At 40.3% G+C, this 22,264-nt stretch overlaps 1 protein-coding gene across 6 annotated transcripts in view; it reads right to left on the bottom strand.

Annotated features, from left to right (window-relative positions):
- Nucleotides 1–21,596, bottom strand: part of Cpeb2 (cytoplasmic polyadenylation element binding protein 2) — a 53,276-nt gene extending 31,680 nt beyond the window's left edge. For 2 of the 6 annotated variants that reach the window (XM_034508546.2, XM_034508548.2), the window contains exons 1-4: nucleotides 19,625–21,596; nucleotides 17,190–17,480; nucleotides 16,375–16,464; nucleotides 10,499–10,589 (exon numbers count right to left, since the gene is read on the bottom strand). In XM_034508546.2, coding sequence (XP_034364437.1) covers nucleotides 10,499–10,589; nucleotides 16,375–16,464; nucleotides 17,190–17,480; nucleotides 19,625–21,250 — 2,098 coding nt within the window. In that variant the 5' untranslated portion in view covers nucleotides 21,251–21,596. The remainder of the gene's footprint in view (nucleotides 1–10,498; nucleotides 10,590–16,374; nucleotides 16,465–17,189; nucleotides 17,481–19,624) is intronic. The other 4 variants (XM_034508547.2, XM_034508549.2, XM_034508550.2 and 1 more) reach the window with 2 other exon arrangements.
- Nucleotides 21,597–22,264: the final 668 nt, after the last annotated feature.

Genomic DNA, 22,264 nt, shown 5'->3' with positions numbered 1-22,264 from the left:
CTGTGTCTGCTATTCACCACTATCACTGTGTAGACATACAGCAAATCAGACCACCATAGTGTTATATCGTTTATCTAGAGTTTGATGCTATTTTTTTTTTTTTTAGCAGTTTCAGGTATCTTCCACTCTGGATAACGTTAATAACTTTAACTTTTTCCTCATTAATGATGAGAAATTGCTAAAGTTCAATGCCATGCACTTTGTCAACATTCTTTAAGAGAAAACTAAATGACACCACATACTATAGTCATAGAGATTCTAGGTTAGAGTTAATATTAGACCAATTAAATAGAAGGGCACAAACACACAGTGGTTAAAAGCACCAACTCACGGCCTACCAAGTTCTATTATTATTAGCGGTTGACACTTGGCAGTTATTAATAATAAGCTACTGTATCCAAACATAACATATGGCCAGTTACGTGCTAGTTGTTGAAACAAATGTGTTTGATATGTGGTCAATGTAGAGGTGTTTTAACACCCACACCTATGTTACCTGAAGATAACTAGAATTCCTTCTTATGAACTTTCAATAAAGCTCTGTTCTAACTGTTGGGTTTATTAATCCAATATTACTTCCACAATCTGTACTTCACCTTTACTTCTATGTCTACGTATCTTAGATAAAGTTCCAAAAATCCACTTTGAATGAATGTAGCCCTTACCAACCTTGAATAACTCCAACTTCTAATCAGTTCCAGTGTGCATGACAATAATTTCTAAACCCACTTCTCAAAACTTTATGCATGTCCCCTAAAGCCTTAGAAAGATCATAAAAATACAAAAAATGCAAAGAATAGACTCCAAGGGAACAAGGAAAACACTAACTTCTAGCTAATAAAAGCCAATGTGTGCTAAGTCAAGTGCTCATTCTTAAATCATAACGCCCTCCTCTACCTATGTGATGCTTTACGTCTTTGTCCTATCATCACTCTATACTATACAAACAACACTGAGGATCATGCATTGCAACGGTTACAAGCAGAGATGACTAAGAGAAAACAAGAAAGAAAACACTAAACTCAAGTCTTTAGTTACTTAGTAAGATAATAGGTTACAGTTATTAAATTAAAACTAATACAAAAATAATATTAAAATCAAATTGAGGTAATGGCTATAAACCTTCTACCATGAAAGCATTTGTGAAAATAATGCTGACAACTACCAAAAATAACAAAAATAATTTAAAAAAATCTACCATATCACCATCCCAGTTTTTGCTTTCAGTATAGCATTCAACGTGAGATACTCAACAGATATTTTTCCACCATGCTGGGGATGAGCTCATGACTTTGGGAGTGGTAGGCAATACTAGTCTCCTGAGCTATATGCCTAAGCCCTACACACTTTATGAAAACACTGAGGTAAATGTTTTGTGCAAATGTAAAGTAGGTTTGGCTGATATTTGGTAGATTAGGTATGGTAAATACAGTTAACTGACAATATATCAATATTGACTATAGATCAAAGTGTGTGTATATATGTATAAACATACATATACAGACACACACATACATATATATATAGTCATAAAATCAAACATATTTAGCATATCCTGTGGAAATACAGATTAAAAAACACATGAGATTTTCATTTAAAAGCTGTAAATATCTAAAATTCTAACTGCAATGATACTGCTATTATACATGCATGAATACCATATGTTAGGATTCTGAAAATTCTAAACAGATACTTGTGAAGAGTAGAATTATAATGGAAATGTTTACTTACACAAATAGTTACTGTGCCCCTATTTGCTTGGCATTTCCATAGATCTGAAGGTAAAGTAAAGCCAGATAATGGCCAGTGTTCCCATGACATACTCTCATTTCAAAGACATATAAAAACAAACTAAGAGCTTATTATAGTTGAAATAAATGAGATACTCTGAAGGAAATCTGAATCTCTAAGTCTGTCACACAATAACCTGACCTATGTAGGGACGCCCAAGCTTCCTCCATAAGGAAGTACAAGCTGACTAGGAACTCCAGCCTTCCAGTTAAACATGGAAGAACATGAACTTTTTATTTGCCTCTTTAGCTTTGTGAATCACCTAAAATGGCTCACCAGGGCAAAGATGAACAGAATGGATCACAAGAGAACCATAACAATTTTTTTAGAAACTGCAAGTTTTAGAAGTATAACTGACTCTATAAACCATAAATCACTAAAAACACAACCCCAAGTAACTCTGTGCATGGGAAAGGTCATTGGGAAGTAAGCAGACAAGTGGTGAGAATCTTTTCTAAGAAACTCTGGCTAATCCTGAAGGCAGAGGAGAAATCAGGAACACCAGTAAATGTCTTTTAAGTCACCAGACAGATACACAGCCATCTTTTCACAGAGGACTACAGAGCTTGACTTACACCCAGGTCTGCTCCCTAAATCACAATGGAAGGCCTAGGAACAGACATTATTGGTATCATGGGCTTATTGCAGCTCTGTGCATACACAGAGCTTCCTAGTCCCACTTTAGAATCTTACTTCAAAGTATGGATAGTAAATAGGCTCATTATTTTAGGACAGCTTCTATCATGAGAATAAAACAAGCAGAAAAAAAAAGATGTAGAGAAAGAAGAGATAAGACTATAAACTTAAAAATAGTCTCCACATTACAGAATATCTGCCAGGCAACTAAGATTAAATAAGGTTAAAAGGTGTATTAGCAAAGTTCTGAAAACTGTTATCTGAGAGAGTCATAAACCTGCAGTCACGTGGCATGAGAACATTTCCTCAAGTGCTCAGTGGCGAAGCAGTGATGTCATACAGCTCTGTATTCCATCCCAGTACCACATGAAGACACACAAATCAAAACAGTAGCAAATTATTTAAAAAAGAAACCAGCAGATCATGAGTGTACGAGGTTTATCATTGAAAGAATTTCAATCATGTTTATATTAAAAAATAGAAGTGTTGAAATTATAAATGAAATCAAGCCCTAGATTTCTAAGAAGACAACTATTTGTGGATCCAAACAAATATGTAACTCAAAACGTAAGCAAAATGGGGGAAAGCATATATGCAATATGTGACCTATTAATAAAGCATTATTGTGAAACTTCTGGTCTGCAGACATGAAAAATATTAGAGCTCAAAAGCTTAAAGAAAAGAGAAGTTAAGACAACCATGTAACAGGCTTTAGAATTACATCATACTTGACAGGAACCCAGGATAAAAGATTTAACAGTAATACTGTGACATCCCAAACTGAGAAAGTATAACTATTCTGCTCTGTCATCTTCTACAAAGAATATCAGTGTGTTTGTATATACGAAAGTTCAAAACTTATATCCTACTGGTGGGAAGGTACTGTAACACAGGCCCAGCAAAACAAGGTCTAGGTATCTTAAGACAAGGACATGAGGTAAGTTGCACCCTGTACCCTGTGCACTGTTTCCTGCCCCACAACTCCGCCAGCTTTCCTGGAGGTCTGCTGGCACCAGGGACACCAAAAGCCAAATGCAGATAGATTTAAAGCTCATGAATGAACTTTTTCCTGAAGCAGCAAGACCAACTGGCTGAATTCTCTGGTTTAATAAAGGCTCTAGAAGTAGAAATAATAAAAAAAAAGACAAGTGGACAATTTCTGTGGATCTATTGTGGCTTCCAGCTTGGTGTTTTTATGGATTCCAGGGTGTATGTACAAGTGGGTCTCAGATTCCTCTGCCTTCTCTTGGGCTCTTCTTCTTCTGTTTGTTTGTCTTGTCCAACTCCAATGTGTTAGAATTTTGTTTTATCAAATTATACTATGTTATATTTTATTATATTCCCTTAGGAACCTGTTTGTTTTTTAACGAGACAGAAAGGGGGTGATCTGGCTGGGTGGGGACATAGGGAGAAACTGGGAGAGTAAAAAGAGAGGAAGCCATAATCAGGATATAGTTTATGTGAGAAAGTAATCTATTTGCAATAAAAGAAAAAATTTAAAAAGTAGTCAAGATTACAGAAAAAAAAGAAGGTCATGGATCATAGGACATGGCTTCTCAGGATGAAGGAGGTCTCAGAGTTATTAAGGCTCGTAGTGACAACTACACAGGGCTATGGGGACACCCCCAGACATGCAATAAAATCATGTGCATGCTTACCTGATGTATTGGCATGTTTTCAAAAAAAGCTATATAGTTATACAGATGCATCTTGGGATATATCAGTGATAAATATTTATATTAAATATTTTATAATAACCATAAAAACAGCATAGTGGAAATGCTAATGATAGGTAAGTTACACGACATCAAAATATAATACTAAAGGTTTAAAAAATATAAAAACAACCAAACAAGGAATCCACTAAAAACTGCAAAAGTCTTCAAGCGGATGAAGGGCGAGGAGTGTAAGTTTCTGGCCATATCTGACTTTAACTGTTGTACATACACATCCTAATTTATAAACACTTACAAGCTTGGGAGAAAAGATGATGAAGATTGCAAATACCTTAAATTATACATAGAAAAGCAAGACTGAAAAAACTATACAGTAAAAGGGCCATTATTATTTACCTTGTATTACTACTGGTGGTATTAAAATTTATGTGTTTCTAGTTTCGCATTAATGAGTAAATTGCTTTCTGTGATGAGAAATATTTTAAGAGATTAAACATTATGCTTTTGAAGAAAAAATTCTAAGATACTACTTCTCATAAGAAGTCAAAATTTATAGACCAAATCGTCCCAAGTACTTCATTTTAGCATTATACATTATACATGAGATGTATGTTATAGATAAGAATTTATTAAATTGTCCATTTAAAGAGATATAAACTTCTATTTTAAATCACAAGAAAGATAGCCAGTGACTTTTAAAAGAATATTATATATCTGAATTGGCACAAATGCACTGTAATTTCTGTATGATAAGACTTTGGTTTTCAAAAATTAAGTTTTAGTGTTATAATTCACATATTCATTTAAATAGTCAAAGATGCCTAGAGGAAATAAGGACACCATACTCTCAAATATTGCTATTGACAGAGACAGCTACCTATAAAGAAATAAGACTTTAAAATCTCTACTTGTATTATACTTCAAGTAAGTTTTATGTGAGGAACTTTCACAGAGTTTTAACATTCCCCTTGTAGACTACAGATACTCTCACTGACAACAGAAGTCTAAACTCTTTTAAGTTGTACTTTCATAAGATAAACTCAATTCTGAGTAGCTATATGATAAAATATTAAGTTTCCACATATATTATGAGAATGATTATTTCAACATCATCATGCATTTAGAAAAATGTGTATCTGTTATATTTTTTCTTAAAAAAAGTCAATGGTCATAAGAAAAATTCAATGGAATAAATGAAAATATCATGTGCTCTTTCAAAACAAATGAATGCATTTTAAAAATCACAGCATTTAAAAGCATAAAGAACACATCTTTCCTTTTTCCTTTTATAGGTTTGGTTTTCAGCTTTTAGACAGGGATCCTTGTATAACCCAAAGGTGGCCTCAAATTCACAGGGACACTCCTGCCTCCGGTTCAGTTTTCCAAGAGGTAGGATTTACAGACCAGTCTCCTTTGTTTTTTGTTTTTCTAAAAAAAAAAAATCATTCTAGTATAGAACCTAAAATATTTGAAGCCAGAATTATTTCAGACATCGAATTTATTATTGAATTTTTAAATATCTAATATTTATAGTTATACAATGCATTCTTTTGACATGAGATATAAATCCAAATATGTAATTTATTATGATTTACATATACAGTCTAAAGATAATTTTGTACAATATTTTTATTGTTAACTGTGTTTTGATGTGACATATGAGGAAACGTAAAATTTTCTACATAGAACATCAAGTTTTATATTTTGCAATATTTTGGATTTTGGATTTTTAATCTATGTATCTGATTTTAGTCCACATTCTTTTGGTAATTACAAAAATTTTGGCACCAAGAATCATAGGTGACTGCAGGAAACCACAGTCAATTTTGAGGTTGTATTCCTCTGTCAGAGAGAATAAGGTAGGGCTTTGTAGCAGAAATCCATAAAACTGTTTTACAAGTTTATCATTGATATATATCAATTTATTTTGCTTTACAGTTTTTCATAATTATTTTTGCCCCTGTTCTCCTATACTAGAGTTTCTACAAATTTGTTTTTAATAAAATACACAAATTGTGGGGAGTAGACCTGACATAACCTCGAGAACCTCTGTCCACTCAAAAGTTGCCAAGTTTCCAGAATATAATTTCTCACACCAGAGGCTTCAAATTTATCTAGATTTTTGTGCCTTTGCACTTTACTCAATTTCATAAAATCAATGGGAAAGAAACAGAGGGCAAACCGGGAAGAGAGCAAGAATCTGGTATTCCACTAACAGTTGGGGTCATACCACTCAGGGGTAGGTTCCCTGAAGTCAGCAGGGCTTCTTGCTTCCAGAGTCATAAAAACGGGAGTTTATCAGTGAGTAATAAAGATGATACTAGGTAATAAAATCCCAGGTCTTTTAAATCCTTTAAAAAGCATGTACTTTAAAATATTTGTTGGCAGAAAATCACATTCTGATTTCTTGTTTCGGAATTTTCTTGAACTACTCAGGGAACAGTGGGACCATCATTATGACTGGCTGAGATAGATCATCTCAAGAACTGTTACACAAACTGTATTTCTCCCTGTAGTCTTTAAGTCAATTTTTATAAGCTGAAATTCAATTTTTTGTTCTTATAGTTTGAGGGAGAGCACTGTGTTTGCTTGCACAGCAAGGTCCTTTTTTTTTTTTTTTCCCCCAAATTGTTGGGGGCAGGAGGAGGGTTTAACAATGATCTGCCTTGTTCTTTTGTTTAAAGGGGAATGAACTGACTCACACAAACATAAAAAGATCACAGACTATTTTAAGTAACTATGCAAATATAAAACAGTAAAATGATGAAACTCTACTTGGCAAGCATGATTTTCTTTAGGCTCTTAAAATTCCACACTTTTTCTTCCTCTGGGAAGAAAGCACTTTGCCTAGAATCAAGACCGTCATTAGAAGTAATGTGTCAGCAGAGAGATCACACTGTAGATAAATAACACAGTTGGGTCAGAGCATTCAGGCTGAGGAAAGCACATCACAGTGTGTTAGTGTTTCTGATCCCCAGTAAAGGACAGCACATGCCTGACAACACTGAGTGAGCCAATAGTGTCATGTGGCCCTCAACGACAAGCTGAGACCAGTCTTTCAGTTCTTCAAAAGTTACAATCTCATATATGCTTTTTCATGCAATGACACTTCCTCCCAATAAAATTCTTCATTGTTCTAGCTCTGTATCAGAATTTCCTTTATTTCACATACAAATTAGGAATAATTTTTCACTTTCCATCTCTCTACACATCTTAACTTTTCCTTCATGGTATTTCCCACTTCTATAGATTTATGTATATATTTATAGTTTGGTATACAGTCTCTATCTTTCCCCAGAAGGCTATACTTTGCCCACGGATAGAGAACTTGCCTTTCTTCAGAGTGTGCATCCTCACAGTACAGTCGACAAAGGATAAAGTTGGCACAGTCAGTCCCATATCTGGCTGCCACCATTTACTATCTATCTCCAACAAGATGAGAGAGCTTTCCATTTGCTATACCAGACCATACAAACCTCCGTCTTAACTTTTTAAGTGGTTCTGGAAAAGGGAAGTAGTGAGAGCAGAAAATTTTTGATGACAGTGGGCTGAGAGGTTGCTTCTGTGAGTGTAGTCACTTAGTTCTTAGCGAGATCCGTACTTTTCACATTCTATATACTGACTCAACTATTTGCTCCCTGCTCATAACCACTTTGGATAGTTTATGTTTCCTTCAAACTTATGAATGGAAGTAAATGAGAATTTGTAGTTTTGTCTCTGACTCCTCAAGAACTCAGCCTCCACAATGGTTCCCACCAGTCCTTGCCCCTTCCTATTTATGTGTCTTGAGCCACATCTGGTTGGTTGCTAGGGTATCATGGAAATGATGGTATGAGACATCTGAGGCTAGGCTCTAGGACACAGACATTTACACTGATTTGTGTACTCACTCTGGGCAGCAAGGGGTTGGGGATAGGATGAGGGAGGTAGCACCAGCAGCCACGCTGTAACAAGGATAAAGCAGGGCTGTGGAGAGGTCCATATGGCAAGAAACTGAGGTTTGTTTCTGTCAGTAGCTTTACACTAACTTTCTAATCACACAGAAAGGAATCCTTCAGCCTAACTGAGGGTTCAGACTGTAGGACCAACCAACCTCTTGACTGCTAGCTACCTCATGAGACCCTTAGCCAAAAAATAATCAAGTTGATCCCCAATTTTAACATTAAGAAATCATGTAAGGTAAGTGAATATTGTTAATGTTTTAAGTTAATTCTGAGTTGTTTTGTGGCATTAGACAAGTAATACAAATTCTTGTTCCAACAGAAAGAGAACAAGGAGCTCGTTTCAAAATCTGCACTCTCCATATCCTGTCTATTGGTGATCCCTTGAGGAAGACAAAACAGATAATGGTTTCAGGAGAGATTTTATGAGAAACACATTTGCAGTCTGTCTGTGTCCTAAGCAGGGGAAATGATTTTTGGAGATAAAAAGACAAGAGAAGACAGGGCAATGCCCTGAATATGAGGAAAGGAAAGATGGGGAAACAATAATCACATTGGTTACCCTGGCTGGTTATTCTGTTTGCCATCACTTTGCTTAGACAGTGTAGAGGTCCAGCATTCCTGTCCCCATACAAATGTAGTCATCCCAATGTGTGGAGAAAGAAAAAAAAAAAAAAAAAAAAAAAAAAACAGGAACCAGTAGAAAGAGCAAACAGGTGAAAGAAGAAAATTTCAAGTAGCCATGTTCAGCTAATGGTGTTGACAGCTACACAATGGCAGTGCAGACAGCCTTATTTCTATATATTATGCAGAGATGTTTTCCCAAAGCTTCCTTTCCCTTTTTTGACATAATGCATATGAAAAATAAAATATCCCAGTGAGAAACAGAAACTGGCTAACATAAAAATGCATAAAACTAGAAAAGGGATTATAATCTTTCTTTTTCGGAGTCTAAGATGATTTTTCTAACAAATTATATGAATTCCTTGTAATTTCCACATCATTACTCTCAGCACCATCCTGTTGCTGCATCCCCCTTCTGGTCCTTACTAAGATGCCTAGGCTAGAGAAACAGATGATGAGTAGTTTGGCAATGAATGTTTTCTCTAGTGTTTTCCAGAAGCCTTGTCAAAAAAGACCAGGAGAAATAAAGAAGCTTTTCCTCATCCATGGTAAGAGTGAACTATCTTGGCTTTGTGCTATGAGTTTTCCTTTCTAGAGAAAACAGAATTTTAATGAAGAAATTCTTAATTGTAAGCTGTTAATTATTGTATTCTTTCTTGTATGTGTGTGTTTACTTCTGAGATAGTCTTGCTTCCTAGCTCAGGCTGGCACTCAACTGGTGATCGTCCAGCCTTAGCCTCTTGAATGCTAGTGATACAGTCATGTGCCACCACACCCAGGGCAAATTCTATTCTGAAACAGAAGATCTAAGGTAAACAATACTCACTGAGAAAGAGAACAAGACCTCATAGAGAAAGCCTAAAAACATATGGGAGGCAAAGATCAACAACAAAACCCATGAGAAAACAACGAAAAAATCCAAAGCATAACCTTGTTAGTTTGAGGAACTGCCCGTAGTGTAAATCAACAACAGCACAGTCCTTAAAGTGAAAGGATTAGAAAGACAAAGGACTGAGTAAGATCTTAGACAGCTGATGGCTGTTATCAACTTACTTGGCAACAACATGTTGTTGTAGGGCAAACATTTCTAAGAAAATTACCTTTCTAGGATTAAAACTGCAGATTTAAAAATATTCATGATTCTGAGTCAATGAGAAGTTCTGAACTAGAACCAACAGTTAGTACACTTGTGAATTCACAATACACTAACTGCAGGCTATTTACTGATTTGTCACCTTGACATAAGCTAGAGTCATTTGGCAAGAGAGAATCAATTGAGAAAATGCCTCCATAAATTTGCTGATTGATTGATTGATTGATTGACTGACTGACTGACTGACTGACTGGGAGGACCTAGTCCATTATTGATAGTGTCATCCTTGGGCAGGAAGTCCTGGATTGAATAACAAAGGAAGCTAAGCAAACAATGAGAAGCAAATCAGCAGCAGACGGTGTTACTCCAAGGTCTCTGCTTCTGTTCCTGCCACTGGGTCCTTGTCTTGAGTTCCTGACTCTCCTTGTGATGGACTAAAAGTTCTAAGATGAAATAAACCCTTTCCTCCCCAAACTGTTTTGATTATGGTATTTTATCATAGCAATAGAAACCCTAGCTAAAACATAGACAATTAATACCTCTCTTATCTCAGGATGATACAATTACAAGATTTTCACCATTAATATAACAGACAACAAGAGACAGGAAATGACATATATGGAGTAAGAATGTTAATGAAATTTCATTTATCAGTTATTTTATATATAAGTGCTAATTTTCCATAAGCAGACAAACCAATATATGATATAAAATTGATGCTATAAAATGCTACCTACCCTTGAGAGGATCATGCTCTGCTCTCATGATATCAATAAGGGAATTTTCCAGAGAGTGCATATTCAAGCTATCATACATTCTACTTCGATCCTGGAAGACAGAAAAATAAAAGATATAAGATCTATGTAATTTTAAATAAAGTTAAAAAACATTAGATAACAATCTTTCTCACATAAAACAAAACAATTTATTAATACATTAATATCTAACTTGTATCCCAAGAAAATACTGATATTTAAGAATCTTGTTAACTATAGTATCTCTTATTGAGGGAAATATTTTTAACACATTCGCCTCTAAAATATACAAAAATTAATGTAATTTAATTGGCAGTATTAACTGAATGCAGTGAAATAATCTCTGATTATTTTTACAAATATTACACATAAAAACAATTTCAGTTGTTTCATGTTTTTCTCATATATTTAGGAAGGCAGATATAAGCACTTGGAAAATAATTATATTGGAGAATTTAACAATTGCACCACACTTTAAACATCTATCAGATACTTAAAACCTGACTTAGTCATACAAATTGTAAAACAATGAATGCATAAACATCCTATACACCAAATTCAAATGCAGGACAGTGATATCAGAAAAATGATGAATGCCTAGCAAATTTACATTCAAATCTCCCTCTCTAAAGTGCTTTCACGGCTTACAATTCTCTCTCTCCCAACTCTACAGCAAAAGGCAGGCAGGCAAAAGCGGGGAGAAGGAAGGCACTCCAGGCTCCCATTCCCACTTCCCCAACTCTGAGAACTGCCTTCTGAGTTATCAGTAGCCTTGTTTGTTCAAAGCACAATCCCTTTGCTTGTTTGTTTGTTTGCTTGCTTGCTAGAAGTCACTGAATTCTTTGGTGCCTATATATTTAATATTATATTTTGTTCAATACATACTCAATAAACATGCAATGAAATATGTCAGAAACTAAACGAGTTATGGCCTATACCCTCCAAAGAGTCTGGAAGTCTTTTCCCAAAATAAGTCAATGCTATCCTCACAACTGGATGTTATACGAATTAATGTACAAATTCATGTACACATGGAAGAAGCAGGATAGACCACCCTAAACTCTAAAAATGATACAGCACTGGTTAAACTGGATCCACAGTTCAAGTGATACTGTTAAGTCTCTAGGATTATATGCATCCTTAGGTAGATTTACATATATTATTTTCTTCAAAAAAAGGTTTATAGCTTTCATCATTTTCCAAAGAGACTAACAATCCAGAAAACATTTAGAACTAGGTCTTTAGTGAGCTGAAGAGAAGCGTAAGGTTTGTTTATTTGTTTCCCTTTGATGTTTAATTAGGGCTGTATGCTTTTTATAGCTAGGGAGCCAGAATCAGCACTGTAGACTAAACAAAGTGCTATCAAGGAATTAGGAAGGGTGAGTAGTAACATTGAATGGTGCAAAGATGCTAGAGAGGAGGTTCCTGTTCTAACTTTGTCACCAACCACCACCCAATAAGTGACCTTCAACTGAAAAGTCCTAAACACACAACACCCCATCTGTAGTGCTCATCACTATGTTCTACCAAGTGAACTTGGTAAGGGGGACAAAGAGTCAGTGAAATACAGCACTGCTTTCCAAAATTGAACATGCGTCATAACTATATGAAAGGTGGTTAATACACACTGGTGCACACATTTCCTGGGTCTTATTCAGCAGTTTTAGGTGAATCTACTGGCCAGACTACATTATAAACAGCATTAAGCTCTGTGATCTTCTGCGCCATAGAACCTCTTTATACTCTGGCTCCATCTTCTAGAAAATAACCATGTCATACTAACTGGTGCCTATAGGTCACTTAAAATCTTAGAAAAGATCAAAAGTATTATAACAATAAATGACATAAAATGGAAGAGAGAAGAAGATGACCTTTGTGTAAACAAGACCAACATAGTTACTAATGTCTCCATTTCCACTGACTCCGTTTCTACTCTACGTGTGTACAAGGAATGTGTTTATGTGTCTGGATTCTCCCACTAAACTTCTGAAGTAATTAAAGCCAGGGTCCTTCTAATCACACATCTAGCTCTCACATGTCTGTAAAGACTTCTTTATCTCTGCCATAAACTCTGTATAAAGTATGTACATTGAGCTGTTTGAGTGTAAAGACTATTAAAATGGTAACTATAAAGGAATAAATTCAATCCTCTCCCGAATCTGCTAATTGATTAAACTGGGGCAAGTATCAAATACCAAAATAGCCTGGCTAGCAACTGAATTTCTAGCCACTGAATGGATACATGTTATAGTTGAGAACTAGTTTTTCAAGACAACAGTTTAAAACAAATCACATTTAATGCTTTATATTTGACTATAAGAAAAAATGTGTTCTAAGAAAAGGATACTTGGAAAATATTCATCTAGATTATCATCAGTTTAAAACTACAAGGAAGACTTAAGACAATTTAGAAATAAAGGATGCACACAGCAATCCTGACATACTAACAAATACAGAAAATCATGGCAATGTGTCTTATAGTTATCATTGCATGGCTATTTGAAAGTTACTAAGACATTTCAGAAAAATCAGACTCTGAGGGAAAGTTCATATAGAACCTATTCTACAATATGAAAACTATCTGGTAATAAATTAAGTGGAGTTTTACAGAAATAAGACAATAGAGCCCCACATAGTAAAAAACAGAATAACTGAAAACCACATCATTGCTTCTTAAAGTCTACTGTTTATTTTACTATCATTCTTTAGCCATACATTAGCCACAAGCTTGTATGGGGATAAATAGGCAGGTAGATTATATTTTTAAAATAGTTAAAGAACTGAAATTAAGAAAGTAAATACCCTGGGTAAAGACGCACTGCTCAAACACAGTTAAGAAAGAACATTCTTCTTCACTGTTGGCCATGTTTGAGCTTAAGCCTCCCTGTGTTCCTGAAGTTCAGGGTCCCTGAAGCAAGGACACTGTATCACGACATGCTGGCCTTGCTCTCCTACCACACACTGATTCTCAGGGAACCCACAAAAAGAAGCTAGTGACATATTTTCCTAAAACAAGATTTGCAAAATGTAATTCATTATTTTATATCAGTTTGGATGTTTGATTAGTAGAAAATATCTCCAGTTAATTCAAGGTAGTTTCCAGAATAAACAGCAAATATCCAACAGTGAAAATATTGAAAACTGCCCAGAAAGTTGCAGACCAACATACATTGATAAGTTTCTCAGGACGTACTTCAGAACTGATACATATAAAAAGTAAGCAATAAACAACCTTAGCTAAAAGGAAATTGACTTAAAACGTATTAGTATTCACAAACATACTTATAAAAAATCTCACTGGAAATTCTATTTTGAAAAAATCAATAAGTAACAGTTTTAAGCATGATTTCTTACTAAATGCTAAAAGTGGTCTCCTCGAATGAATTTTGGTCACATCCAATATAGTTTCAGTTCAGACAGAGGCAGGGGCATCTCAAAGCTGAGATCAGCTTGAGCTATTAAGTAGCATCTTAGTCAAAAAAAAAAAAAAAAAAAAAAAAAAAAGAAAAAGAAAAAGAAAGAAAGAAAAAAACAAAAAAGAGAACTTAGCTTAAGAAAAATCAGTAGAAGTATCTAGTAAGGGGACAGGCAGGCAGCTCAGTTGGTAAGGTGCTTGCTTCCCAAGCATGAGGTACGATCCCAAAACCCATGCAAAATACGTCATGGTGGAGACTTCTTGTAATCCCCAAGCTGGGTGGGTACAGAAAGGAGGATGCCTAGGACTCACTAGCCAGTCAACCTTGCCTAATTGGTCACCAATTCCAAGGGATGCCACCTCTTCATCCTCATGTCCATATGCCCGCACACCTGTACACACACATGCATACACAGATGCACTAAAAAACTGATACTAATTTTTAAAGTCAAGAATGTACAAAATTTACATGTGCTTTAAAAATATTTTTAATTGGAAGTTTTACCATAAAAATATTAAAAACAAAAATATCAACCCATAAAATTTTACTTGAAACAAATGACATAGATTAACCTGTGAAAATAGTTTTTCCATTTACTAAATTCAATTACATGTTCAGACCTTGTTGCAGGTCATGGCTGAAGTATCCTGAATTAAGATATTAGGTCTGTAATTAATTATAGTGTAGACCTGATTCATTTCAGACTAAAGAAAATAAGTTAAATGGTTTAAAAAAATGTGCTTGTTAACAAAAAGTGTATGATCACAAAAATAAAAACCGGCGAAGCTATTAAAGTAATGAAGCATTCTAAATATTTTAATCTTTCTGAATACTGAGGAGTTACTCCACATTTTATGCTACCATTTCCAGTTTGCCTAGGTTTCTGTTGTGTTTTTAAGAACTCCAAATACCACACGCTCTTATAGAAAGAAACAGAACAGAATGTATAATAATGACTCATTACTTAAAGAAGACAATAAGTTTATGTATACTTGCATTGTCTTAAGTTAAGGCTTTAGTCTTGCAAGCCCCAAATATAATTTGAAAAAACAATACAGGCTGGGAGGGGGAGGGGGTGTCAGGAGAACTGGGAGACCAGGGAGGAAAAGAAATGGCGAAACAGATCAGAGACCATCTAAGGGTTGGCCTACAAAGGTTTTGCCCAGAATAATTCAAGGTACTCCTCATAGACAAGGCTATGACCTAGAGATAAAAGCCCATAACCAGTGGTAAAGAATACAGGTAAGAAGATGATCCAGGTTTTGGATTGCCTTGCCTTCCAGTTCAGTTCAATTTGCACCACGTATTTTCATCCAGCACTGACCTCACCATCGCACCGTAGTAGCGCTTCTGTACAAATAGTAACTGCTCAGCAGTTTACCTTCAAGTGCCGAAACGGGGGGCCTACCTAAAATCCCAGGTTATTTATTCTATATTATAATAAGTGAACTGGGACTGAGTGAAAGAGAAGCAGAAGCAGACAAGTGGCAAGTTTACATTAACAAGATAAGGAGCTGAGAACTACAAGACTATTATTTTTATGCTGAGCTCCTGGCAGGACAACGTTGATAAATAGGCAGGGCTGGCCTACAGCAGCAGCAGCAGCTTACAACTGATTAATCAAGTTAGTGCTAGTCCTTTAGATTGAAAGGCTAGCTATAAAATGTCTTGTTATTAATCTGCCTATACAGTCTTCATAAAAATCAGTTCATGTTGCTAAATTACTTGAAGAGCTTTAGCTATGGATTACATAGCTCCACTCACTTAGCTTACAAAATCTCAAATGAAGGTCAAACTTGGGATCTATAAGAAAAGATTCTCCTATGTAGGAACTGAGGTTTCTATGTTGTCCTTTAACAATCTGCATCACCTGGTACCAGTTACATTTATATTCAGTCTGCAGAAAGATAGCATTTTTAAATCACAAAGATGTTGAAGATAATTTGTAGGATAAAAGCAATAATAAAATGTAGAATAAAAATACTATAAGGTTTTTTATAAAGGTGAAAAAACTAAATTATAAAGGAGCTATTCAGAGATATAGTGCAAAACAAATGCATCAAACTTCATGACAAGCATTTACTGGAAGATTTCTTAAAACATGAATAAACATATGAGATGGTATTTTAATTGCAGATAATTCTGAAAGAAAGACAGTATCTGTTTAGTTTGACTGATGTTTAAAGTCAGGTGCTCTTGGATATATAATTAACTCATTGCAATACACAAATTTGTTATGATCTCAAAATATGACAAATCTTTTAAATTTGATAATAAATGTATTGAAGAATTTAAATCGAATGATATTGAGAAACTAAATTGCCTTAATAATCTCTGACACATGCTTAAATGGCGTAAGTGACGCAATTGATTATTCCTATTCATAATGTAAATACTAAACTCCTAGCCACGATCCTGAGAAACACACACTGTGCAGCCTACCTGGTCTATTCTGGATGTTCCGGCTGCAGTGCACCAACTATCTTGGAGTGAATCTGAGCCCCAAGCTGGCAACTGCAAACTAGATCTCACCTTCAATAGCATAGAAGTTTGCATCAGAAATGAGCAGTTCTCTTCCCCATCCCACCCAAGAAAAAAAAATAGAAACAAAAAACAATCAAACTATCTTAAATTTTTGTTTCATCCTCTAATAGTTTTGCGAAAAATTGAATCTTATTTGCAAGAATCACAAAATATTAACAGGCCTGAAAAAATGATTTCAATTAATAGTATTAGGCCATTATTAGTTGGAAAAAAATCACATACACACATGTCTATATTTATAGTCACTGAACCAGTGGGGTAATTTAAATTAGATTCAGAACTTTAATATTATTGTGCCACAATCACAGCTGTATTAAGAATACTCTAACATGTACACAGCTGACCACAGAAAAACCTATGCATAACTGCAGTTACAATTTTTTACCTTAGCTATATAATCAGAAAGACAAATTTTGTTTGTCAATTAAGCAATAACTAACAAGTATTTTTAAGGAACTGCCAGTTAAAGGCTTCAATCTGTATGAAAGAAACATAGTTTTTTAAATGTTTGGAAGCTTATTTCCATTCATTGTGTATTTACAGAGAAATTCTTTGTTTTCTCTGTGTATTTTTACCCTTTATAATTAAATGATATGCTTAAAAATTAGAATGTTAATTTTGTTAATCTTCCCATTCAACGACTGATGCCTCCAACCACCCCCTCCCCTTCCTATTTTGATAGACAAACATTAGAAATTCGGATATTGACATACCATTCTTACCTGTAAGGGTAAGAGTGTGTTACTATTGTTGTCTGTCCTGAACACATTATCTTCAATCCAAGATTTTGGAGTCAGTGATGGAGTAGAGCGAGTGAATTTCGGTGGTGCTATAACATTACCCGAAAACGGTTTCTTCAGTGGCGATATCTGATTCATAGTCCCTGGAATTCCCATGTTCCCACTTCTGCGGTGATCTCTGCCATGCACTGCTCCCCAGGACATGCTAGCAGTGCCCCAGCCACTGCTCTGATGGTTGCTCCAAGGAGATTGTTTCAGAAGAGGCTGAGGAAAACACATCTATTTAAATTACAGGCCTTAGAGAGTGTATAATTCAAGTTTTAGAACTACGAATTTAATGAGACCGTAAAGAAAGAAACACAAAAGCCAAGAGAATATTTCTTAGGGGGCTTACAAAAAGAAGTCTTCCAATCTTGCTATTCGAGATCCTGTTTACTTAGTGTTAGGGAAGTTTTCACCCTGCTATCTACTATAAGCGATGTCTCATGATAGTTACTAAAAATACACTTTAAAGCTGAAGTTAGCTTTGAAGATCCTTAAAGCAACAAATATTCTACTAGTTAACTTAGTATTAGTTAAATGGTCTTAATGATCTCAGCTATGGGACCAAAATTTCAGATCTTAGGCTTCCTAAACAGCTTGGGCTTCTCTGGGAAAACAAAGCAAAACCAAAAAACAGTGGTAACATTAAGAATGAATTGAAGATGCCTTTAAGGGACAGGTCAGTACAGGGGGTGGGGGGTGGAACCTCATTTTCCTAAATTGTTAATTTAACTTTTAAGGTATTTTATTCCAGTTTTATTTTTCTTTCACTTAATTATCCTTGAACTGGTAAGCAATTATCTGATGCTACCCATAGGTGGATCCACTGAGATATACAATAAACAACCACAGGCTTTGCTTATTTTTAGTAATCTTAAGGCAAGTCTCTGTTAAGTTCATTGGCATCCAAAAGCAAATTATATTCCAATCTAGAGCCGATGGCAAGAAAAGTTAAGTCATCAAAGCATGGAACATTCACAATACCTTTTAAAAACGGAACTGGGAATTGCCAATATTTCTACTGTCAATAAGCTACGATTAAATTTTTCTGGGAAGATTCAGACATTGGAAATATAGATCATGACTTTCCTAAAACCCAGTAAACATGGTAATCATAAAGTTAAACGTATCCTCTAAGGAAAATTTAAAACCTTGACATCCAGTACCTCTGGATGCTATTACAGGGTTTTAAACACTAATTTAGTCACGCACAAACATAGCCTCCTGCTTCCACATAGTTGAAAAGCGCAGCCCAGGAGCCAAGGCACAATTACTCCGTGCACTCGGGCCTTATTTTGCTTACTAAATGACTCACAGTTCAAAGTTCTTTTCCAGTGACCTAAAATTCCATATGAAAGCCGTGTGACCAAAGTAAGACCCATTTCTTTTTGTTTATTGGCGCATACTGCGGTTAAATATCACAGTAGTATGTCCTGCTAATGTTCTATTTTGACTTTGGGAATTCAAAATTACCTAACAATTTCAATGGCAAACTTGTAGTTAAAAAAAAAAAAAAATTAGAGCCTGACACACGAAAGAGTTGTTCATATAAACCAAGGGAAATGGTGTCTTCCTTCATAAGTTGCTATTTCCCCATTCTTGGGGCACAGACGACAGTCCAACAAAACTGTTAACTTGGGTTAATTTCGATAAACTGTTAACTGTTACTTTGGTTAATTTAATCAGCATCCATTCTTGAAGACTTTGGTCAACAGAAAAGTTATGAGAAGAACCAGTTAAGGTCAAATTTTGGTTCCATGCCAGTCCATCTTGACATTGGACTTCAAATGATCACCATAATAAATCTCCAATAAACGACAACGAAACTCTCAACCTCTGCGAACTCAGCGGCCACCCAAAATCTGCCCTGGGCGTTGTTGGGGTGGTGGGCAATAACAAAACATCCTGAGTCAGAAAGGGCACAGACTAGCCAAGAGCCTGCTTGGTGTCATTTCACGATACCACATATCCCCTTGATTCCCGTACACACCCATGTGGGGACATCTAGGAGGAAACACATTAAAACCTAGATTCAAGGGTGCCTCGGGCCTTCAAACCTTCAAGATGGGACCAAACATTAAAAAGATCAAAAGTCGAGAGCACTCCATCCCGCGGCAGCCAGCCGCGCGCTCGCTGACAGTTCCTGCCGGCTTGTGACAGCCCGCGGGTGCGGCTGCAGGTGCCTCCTCGGCTTCCCTAGCCCAGTGCAGAACAAACTCCAGAAGCGAACTGCCCCGAGGAAGGACCGGCCCCAGCCGGTCACTCTCCGCCCGCCCTCCCTCCCGAGACCGCTGCCCCGACTCCCGGTCCGCCGCCCTGCCCCGAGCAGGGCGTCCGACTCCTGTCCCCACCGCCTCCCGCCGTACCTGGTGGTGGTTGTACGAGTTCCTCTGCTGCAGGAAGGCGGCCGCGGCCGCCTGGTGCTGCTGCTGCAGCTGCGGGCTGACGGGTGACCTCCGGCTCTGCGGCTGCTGCGGCGCCGCTGGCGGCGGCTGCTGTTGAGGTAAATTCATGGCGGGCGGCGCGGGCACCGCGGGCGCGGAGAACGGGCCGCCGAAGCCGCCGCCGCCGCCGCCACCGCCGGCCGGCACGCTGAGCCCCGCGCAGCCGTGCGGCGACACCGGCGAGAAGCTCGGGAAGAAGGCCGGATTCATGGACGACGGCAGCCCGGGGTAGAAGCCGTTCTCCGAGTCCGGGCTGGGCGGCGGCATGGCGCTCAGAGAGCCGCCCGCGCCGCCGCCGCTGCCCGGGGTGGCAGCCGAGGAACCCGGGGGTTGTGGCTGCGGCGGCTGCTGGGACGGCTGCGGCTGCTGGGGTGGCTGCTGCTGGGGCGCCGGCGGAGGCTGGGGCGGCGGCGGCGACGCGGTCTGCACGGACCAGGGGGTGCCGAAGCCGGGCAGCGGTGGCGGAGACGCGGAGCCGCCTCCCCCTCCGCCTCCGGGGGGTCCCCCGCCCCCGCCGCCGCCCGGGTGCGGCAGGTCCGGGCTCTGCAGGCTGCTGAAGGCGCTGGTGCCGAGCGCCGCGCCGGGCAGAAGGGTGCTGGGGCTGTTGAGCAGAGGGTGGTTGGGCGACTCCATGGAGCCCGGCGCGGGGTTCACCGGCGGCGTCGAGGGGGGCAAGCCCGCATTGGGGGGCTCGGCGGCGCTGCCCTCGCCCGCGGCCGGGGTCTGGCGAGGGCTTCCCGCGCCTCCGTGGCGGCGCCGCGGAGCTGCGGGCGGCGAGGGCGGGAGCTGCGGGAGCTGGGGCAGGTCGGCCGGGCGCTGCCGCGGGGCGAAGTCCTGCGGCGGGAGGTGCTGCGTGTGCGGGAGGCTGAACGGCTGCGGGCGCTGGGCGAGCGGCGCCGACTGCAGGAGCGGCCCGGGTGGTGGCGGCGGCGTTGGCGGCGGCGGGCTGAAGCGGCCGGGGCAGTGGAGCGGCGGCGGCGGCGGCTTCGCGTCCGGAGGGTGGGGACGGTGTGGCGGACTCAACTCTTTCCTCTTCTGGCTGCTCAGCTGCTGCTGCTGCCGCTTACTGAAGTCCTGCGGGGAGGAGGTGCGGCAGCAGCAGCAGGAGGAGGCGGAGGAGGAGGAGGGGTGGTGCAGACTCGGTTTGAAGTCCTGGGAGGGGAGGAGGTGGGTCACACCCGCGTTCGTGCTGCCGCCGGGGTGGTGGCTGGGGAGCTGCTCTGCGGCCGCCGCCCCCGAGAGCGGCCTCGCCGGCTGCTGTGTCAGCCCGAGCAGCAGCTCATCCTGCACGGCCTGCTGATGCGCCACGAGCGGGGAGGAAGAGGAAGCTGCGGCTGAGCTGGCCGCGCCGCCGCCCGAGGGGATGGCGAAGGGGGAGGCGGCCTCGGAGAAGCCGGTGACAGGCAACGGCGGCGGCGACAGCGGGCCGAAGGGCGTGGCGGGCGACCCGGCGGCGAAGGGCCGGTAGGCGCTGCCGCCGGGCGAGGATCTGGGGCTGCCGCTGCGCAGCAGGGCAGTGTGCAGCACCCCGAACCCGAAGTCCCGCATTTATCAGGCCGGCGGCCGCGGCAGGAGACGCACCCCGTCCCCTGCCCCGCCTAGAAAGCCCCGGGAGCCGTGGCGGCGCGGCCGTGGTGGAAGGATGGGGTCAATGGGAAGGGGGACACTGTGACTGAGCCGGGGCACCGACTTGGGCCCCGCCGCCCCTCACGGAGGCCACCGCCGCCTCCCGGAACCGGCTCCGGCACCACCGCCGCTGCCTCGGCCGCCGCCGCCCTCGCCGCTTAAGAACCCCGGAACGTGCGTCAGCAGCCACCTCACAATCGCACCGCCCCTTGTCGCGCGCCCCGGCACGCGCGAGCGCGCCGCCGCCGGCCTCGCCCCGCCCGCCCCTCATTAGCATGCGTTGTGGATGGACCCTGCGAGGCAGCGGGCGCGCGCCGCGCGCCCCTCAGCCCAAGACCTTGTATGGAGCCGAAAGGGGGAAAGAAAAAAAAAAAAAAAAAAAAGCCGGTTGAAGTTGGGGAGACGGCTCATGGGTCTCGAGCACCGTGCGCGTGCGCACGAAGGCGAGCACGCGCGGGCGTTGCGGACGGTTCCTGGGCAACCGCCCCTCCTGTCCGGGTCGCACGCGCCCCCTCCTCAGGCCCCGCCCTTTCCCAGCCCCTGGGATCACGTGAGTTGCGGCTGTCCCAGACCTGCTCCCAGGACCTGGACGCTAAGCTGCAGGAATCCTGAAAGGTCCCATGCTGGCTCCGTGTTCCTGTGCGAGCCGCGCGTGCTTGTCACCCACCCTTGCCCCCGCGGGAAGGCGTTTTCTTTTTTTTACTTTGTTTTTCAGAGTAAAACGTGAAACACCGGCGCGTTTTGTAGCAAACATTTTCACTTGAGCAACGGGAACAGAGCCTGGGAGTTGACAGGGCTCTCTGCGCGGTTATTCGCACAGGCGTGCACTGAGTAGGTTCTGAGACCAGCTCCTCCTAGCCCGGCTGCTGCAAGCCCTGGTTGCGCTGTCACCAGGACCGGGGCGTGCCTGGCTCCTTCTCTACAAGTTCTTTCTTA

This window comes from Arvicanthis niloticus, chromosome 7 (assembly GCF_011762505.2).
Source record: "Arvicanthis niloticus isolate mArvNil1 chromosome 7, mArvNil1.pat.X, whole genome shotgun sequence".
In the NCBI taxonomy this organism is placed as follows: Eukaryota; Metazoa; Chordata; class Mammalia; order Rodentia; family Muridae; genus Arvicanthis; species Arvicanthis niloticus.
The sequence above is the reverse complement of the archived record's forward strand: the minus strand, read 5'-3'. Positions and strand labels throughout refer to the sequence as shown.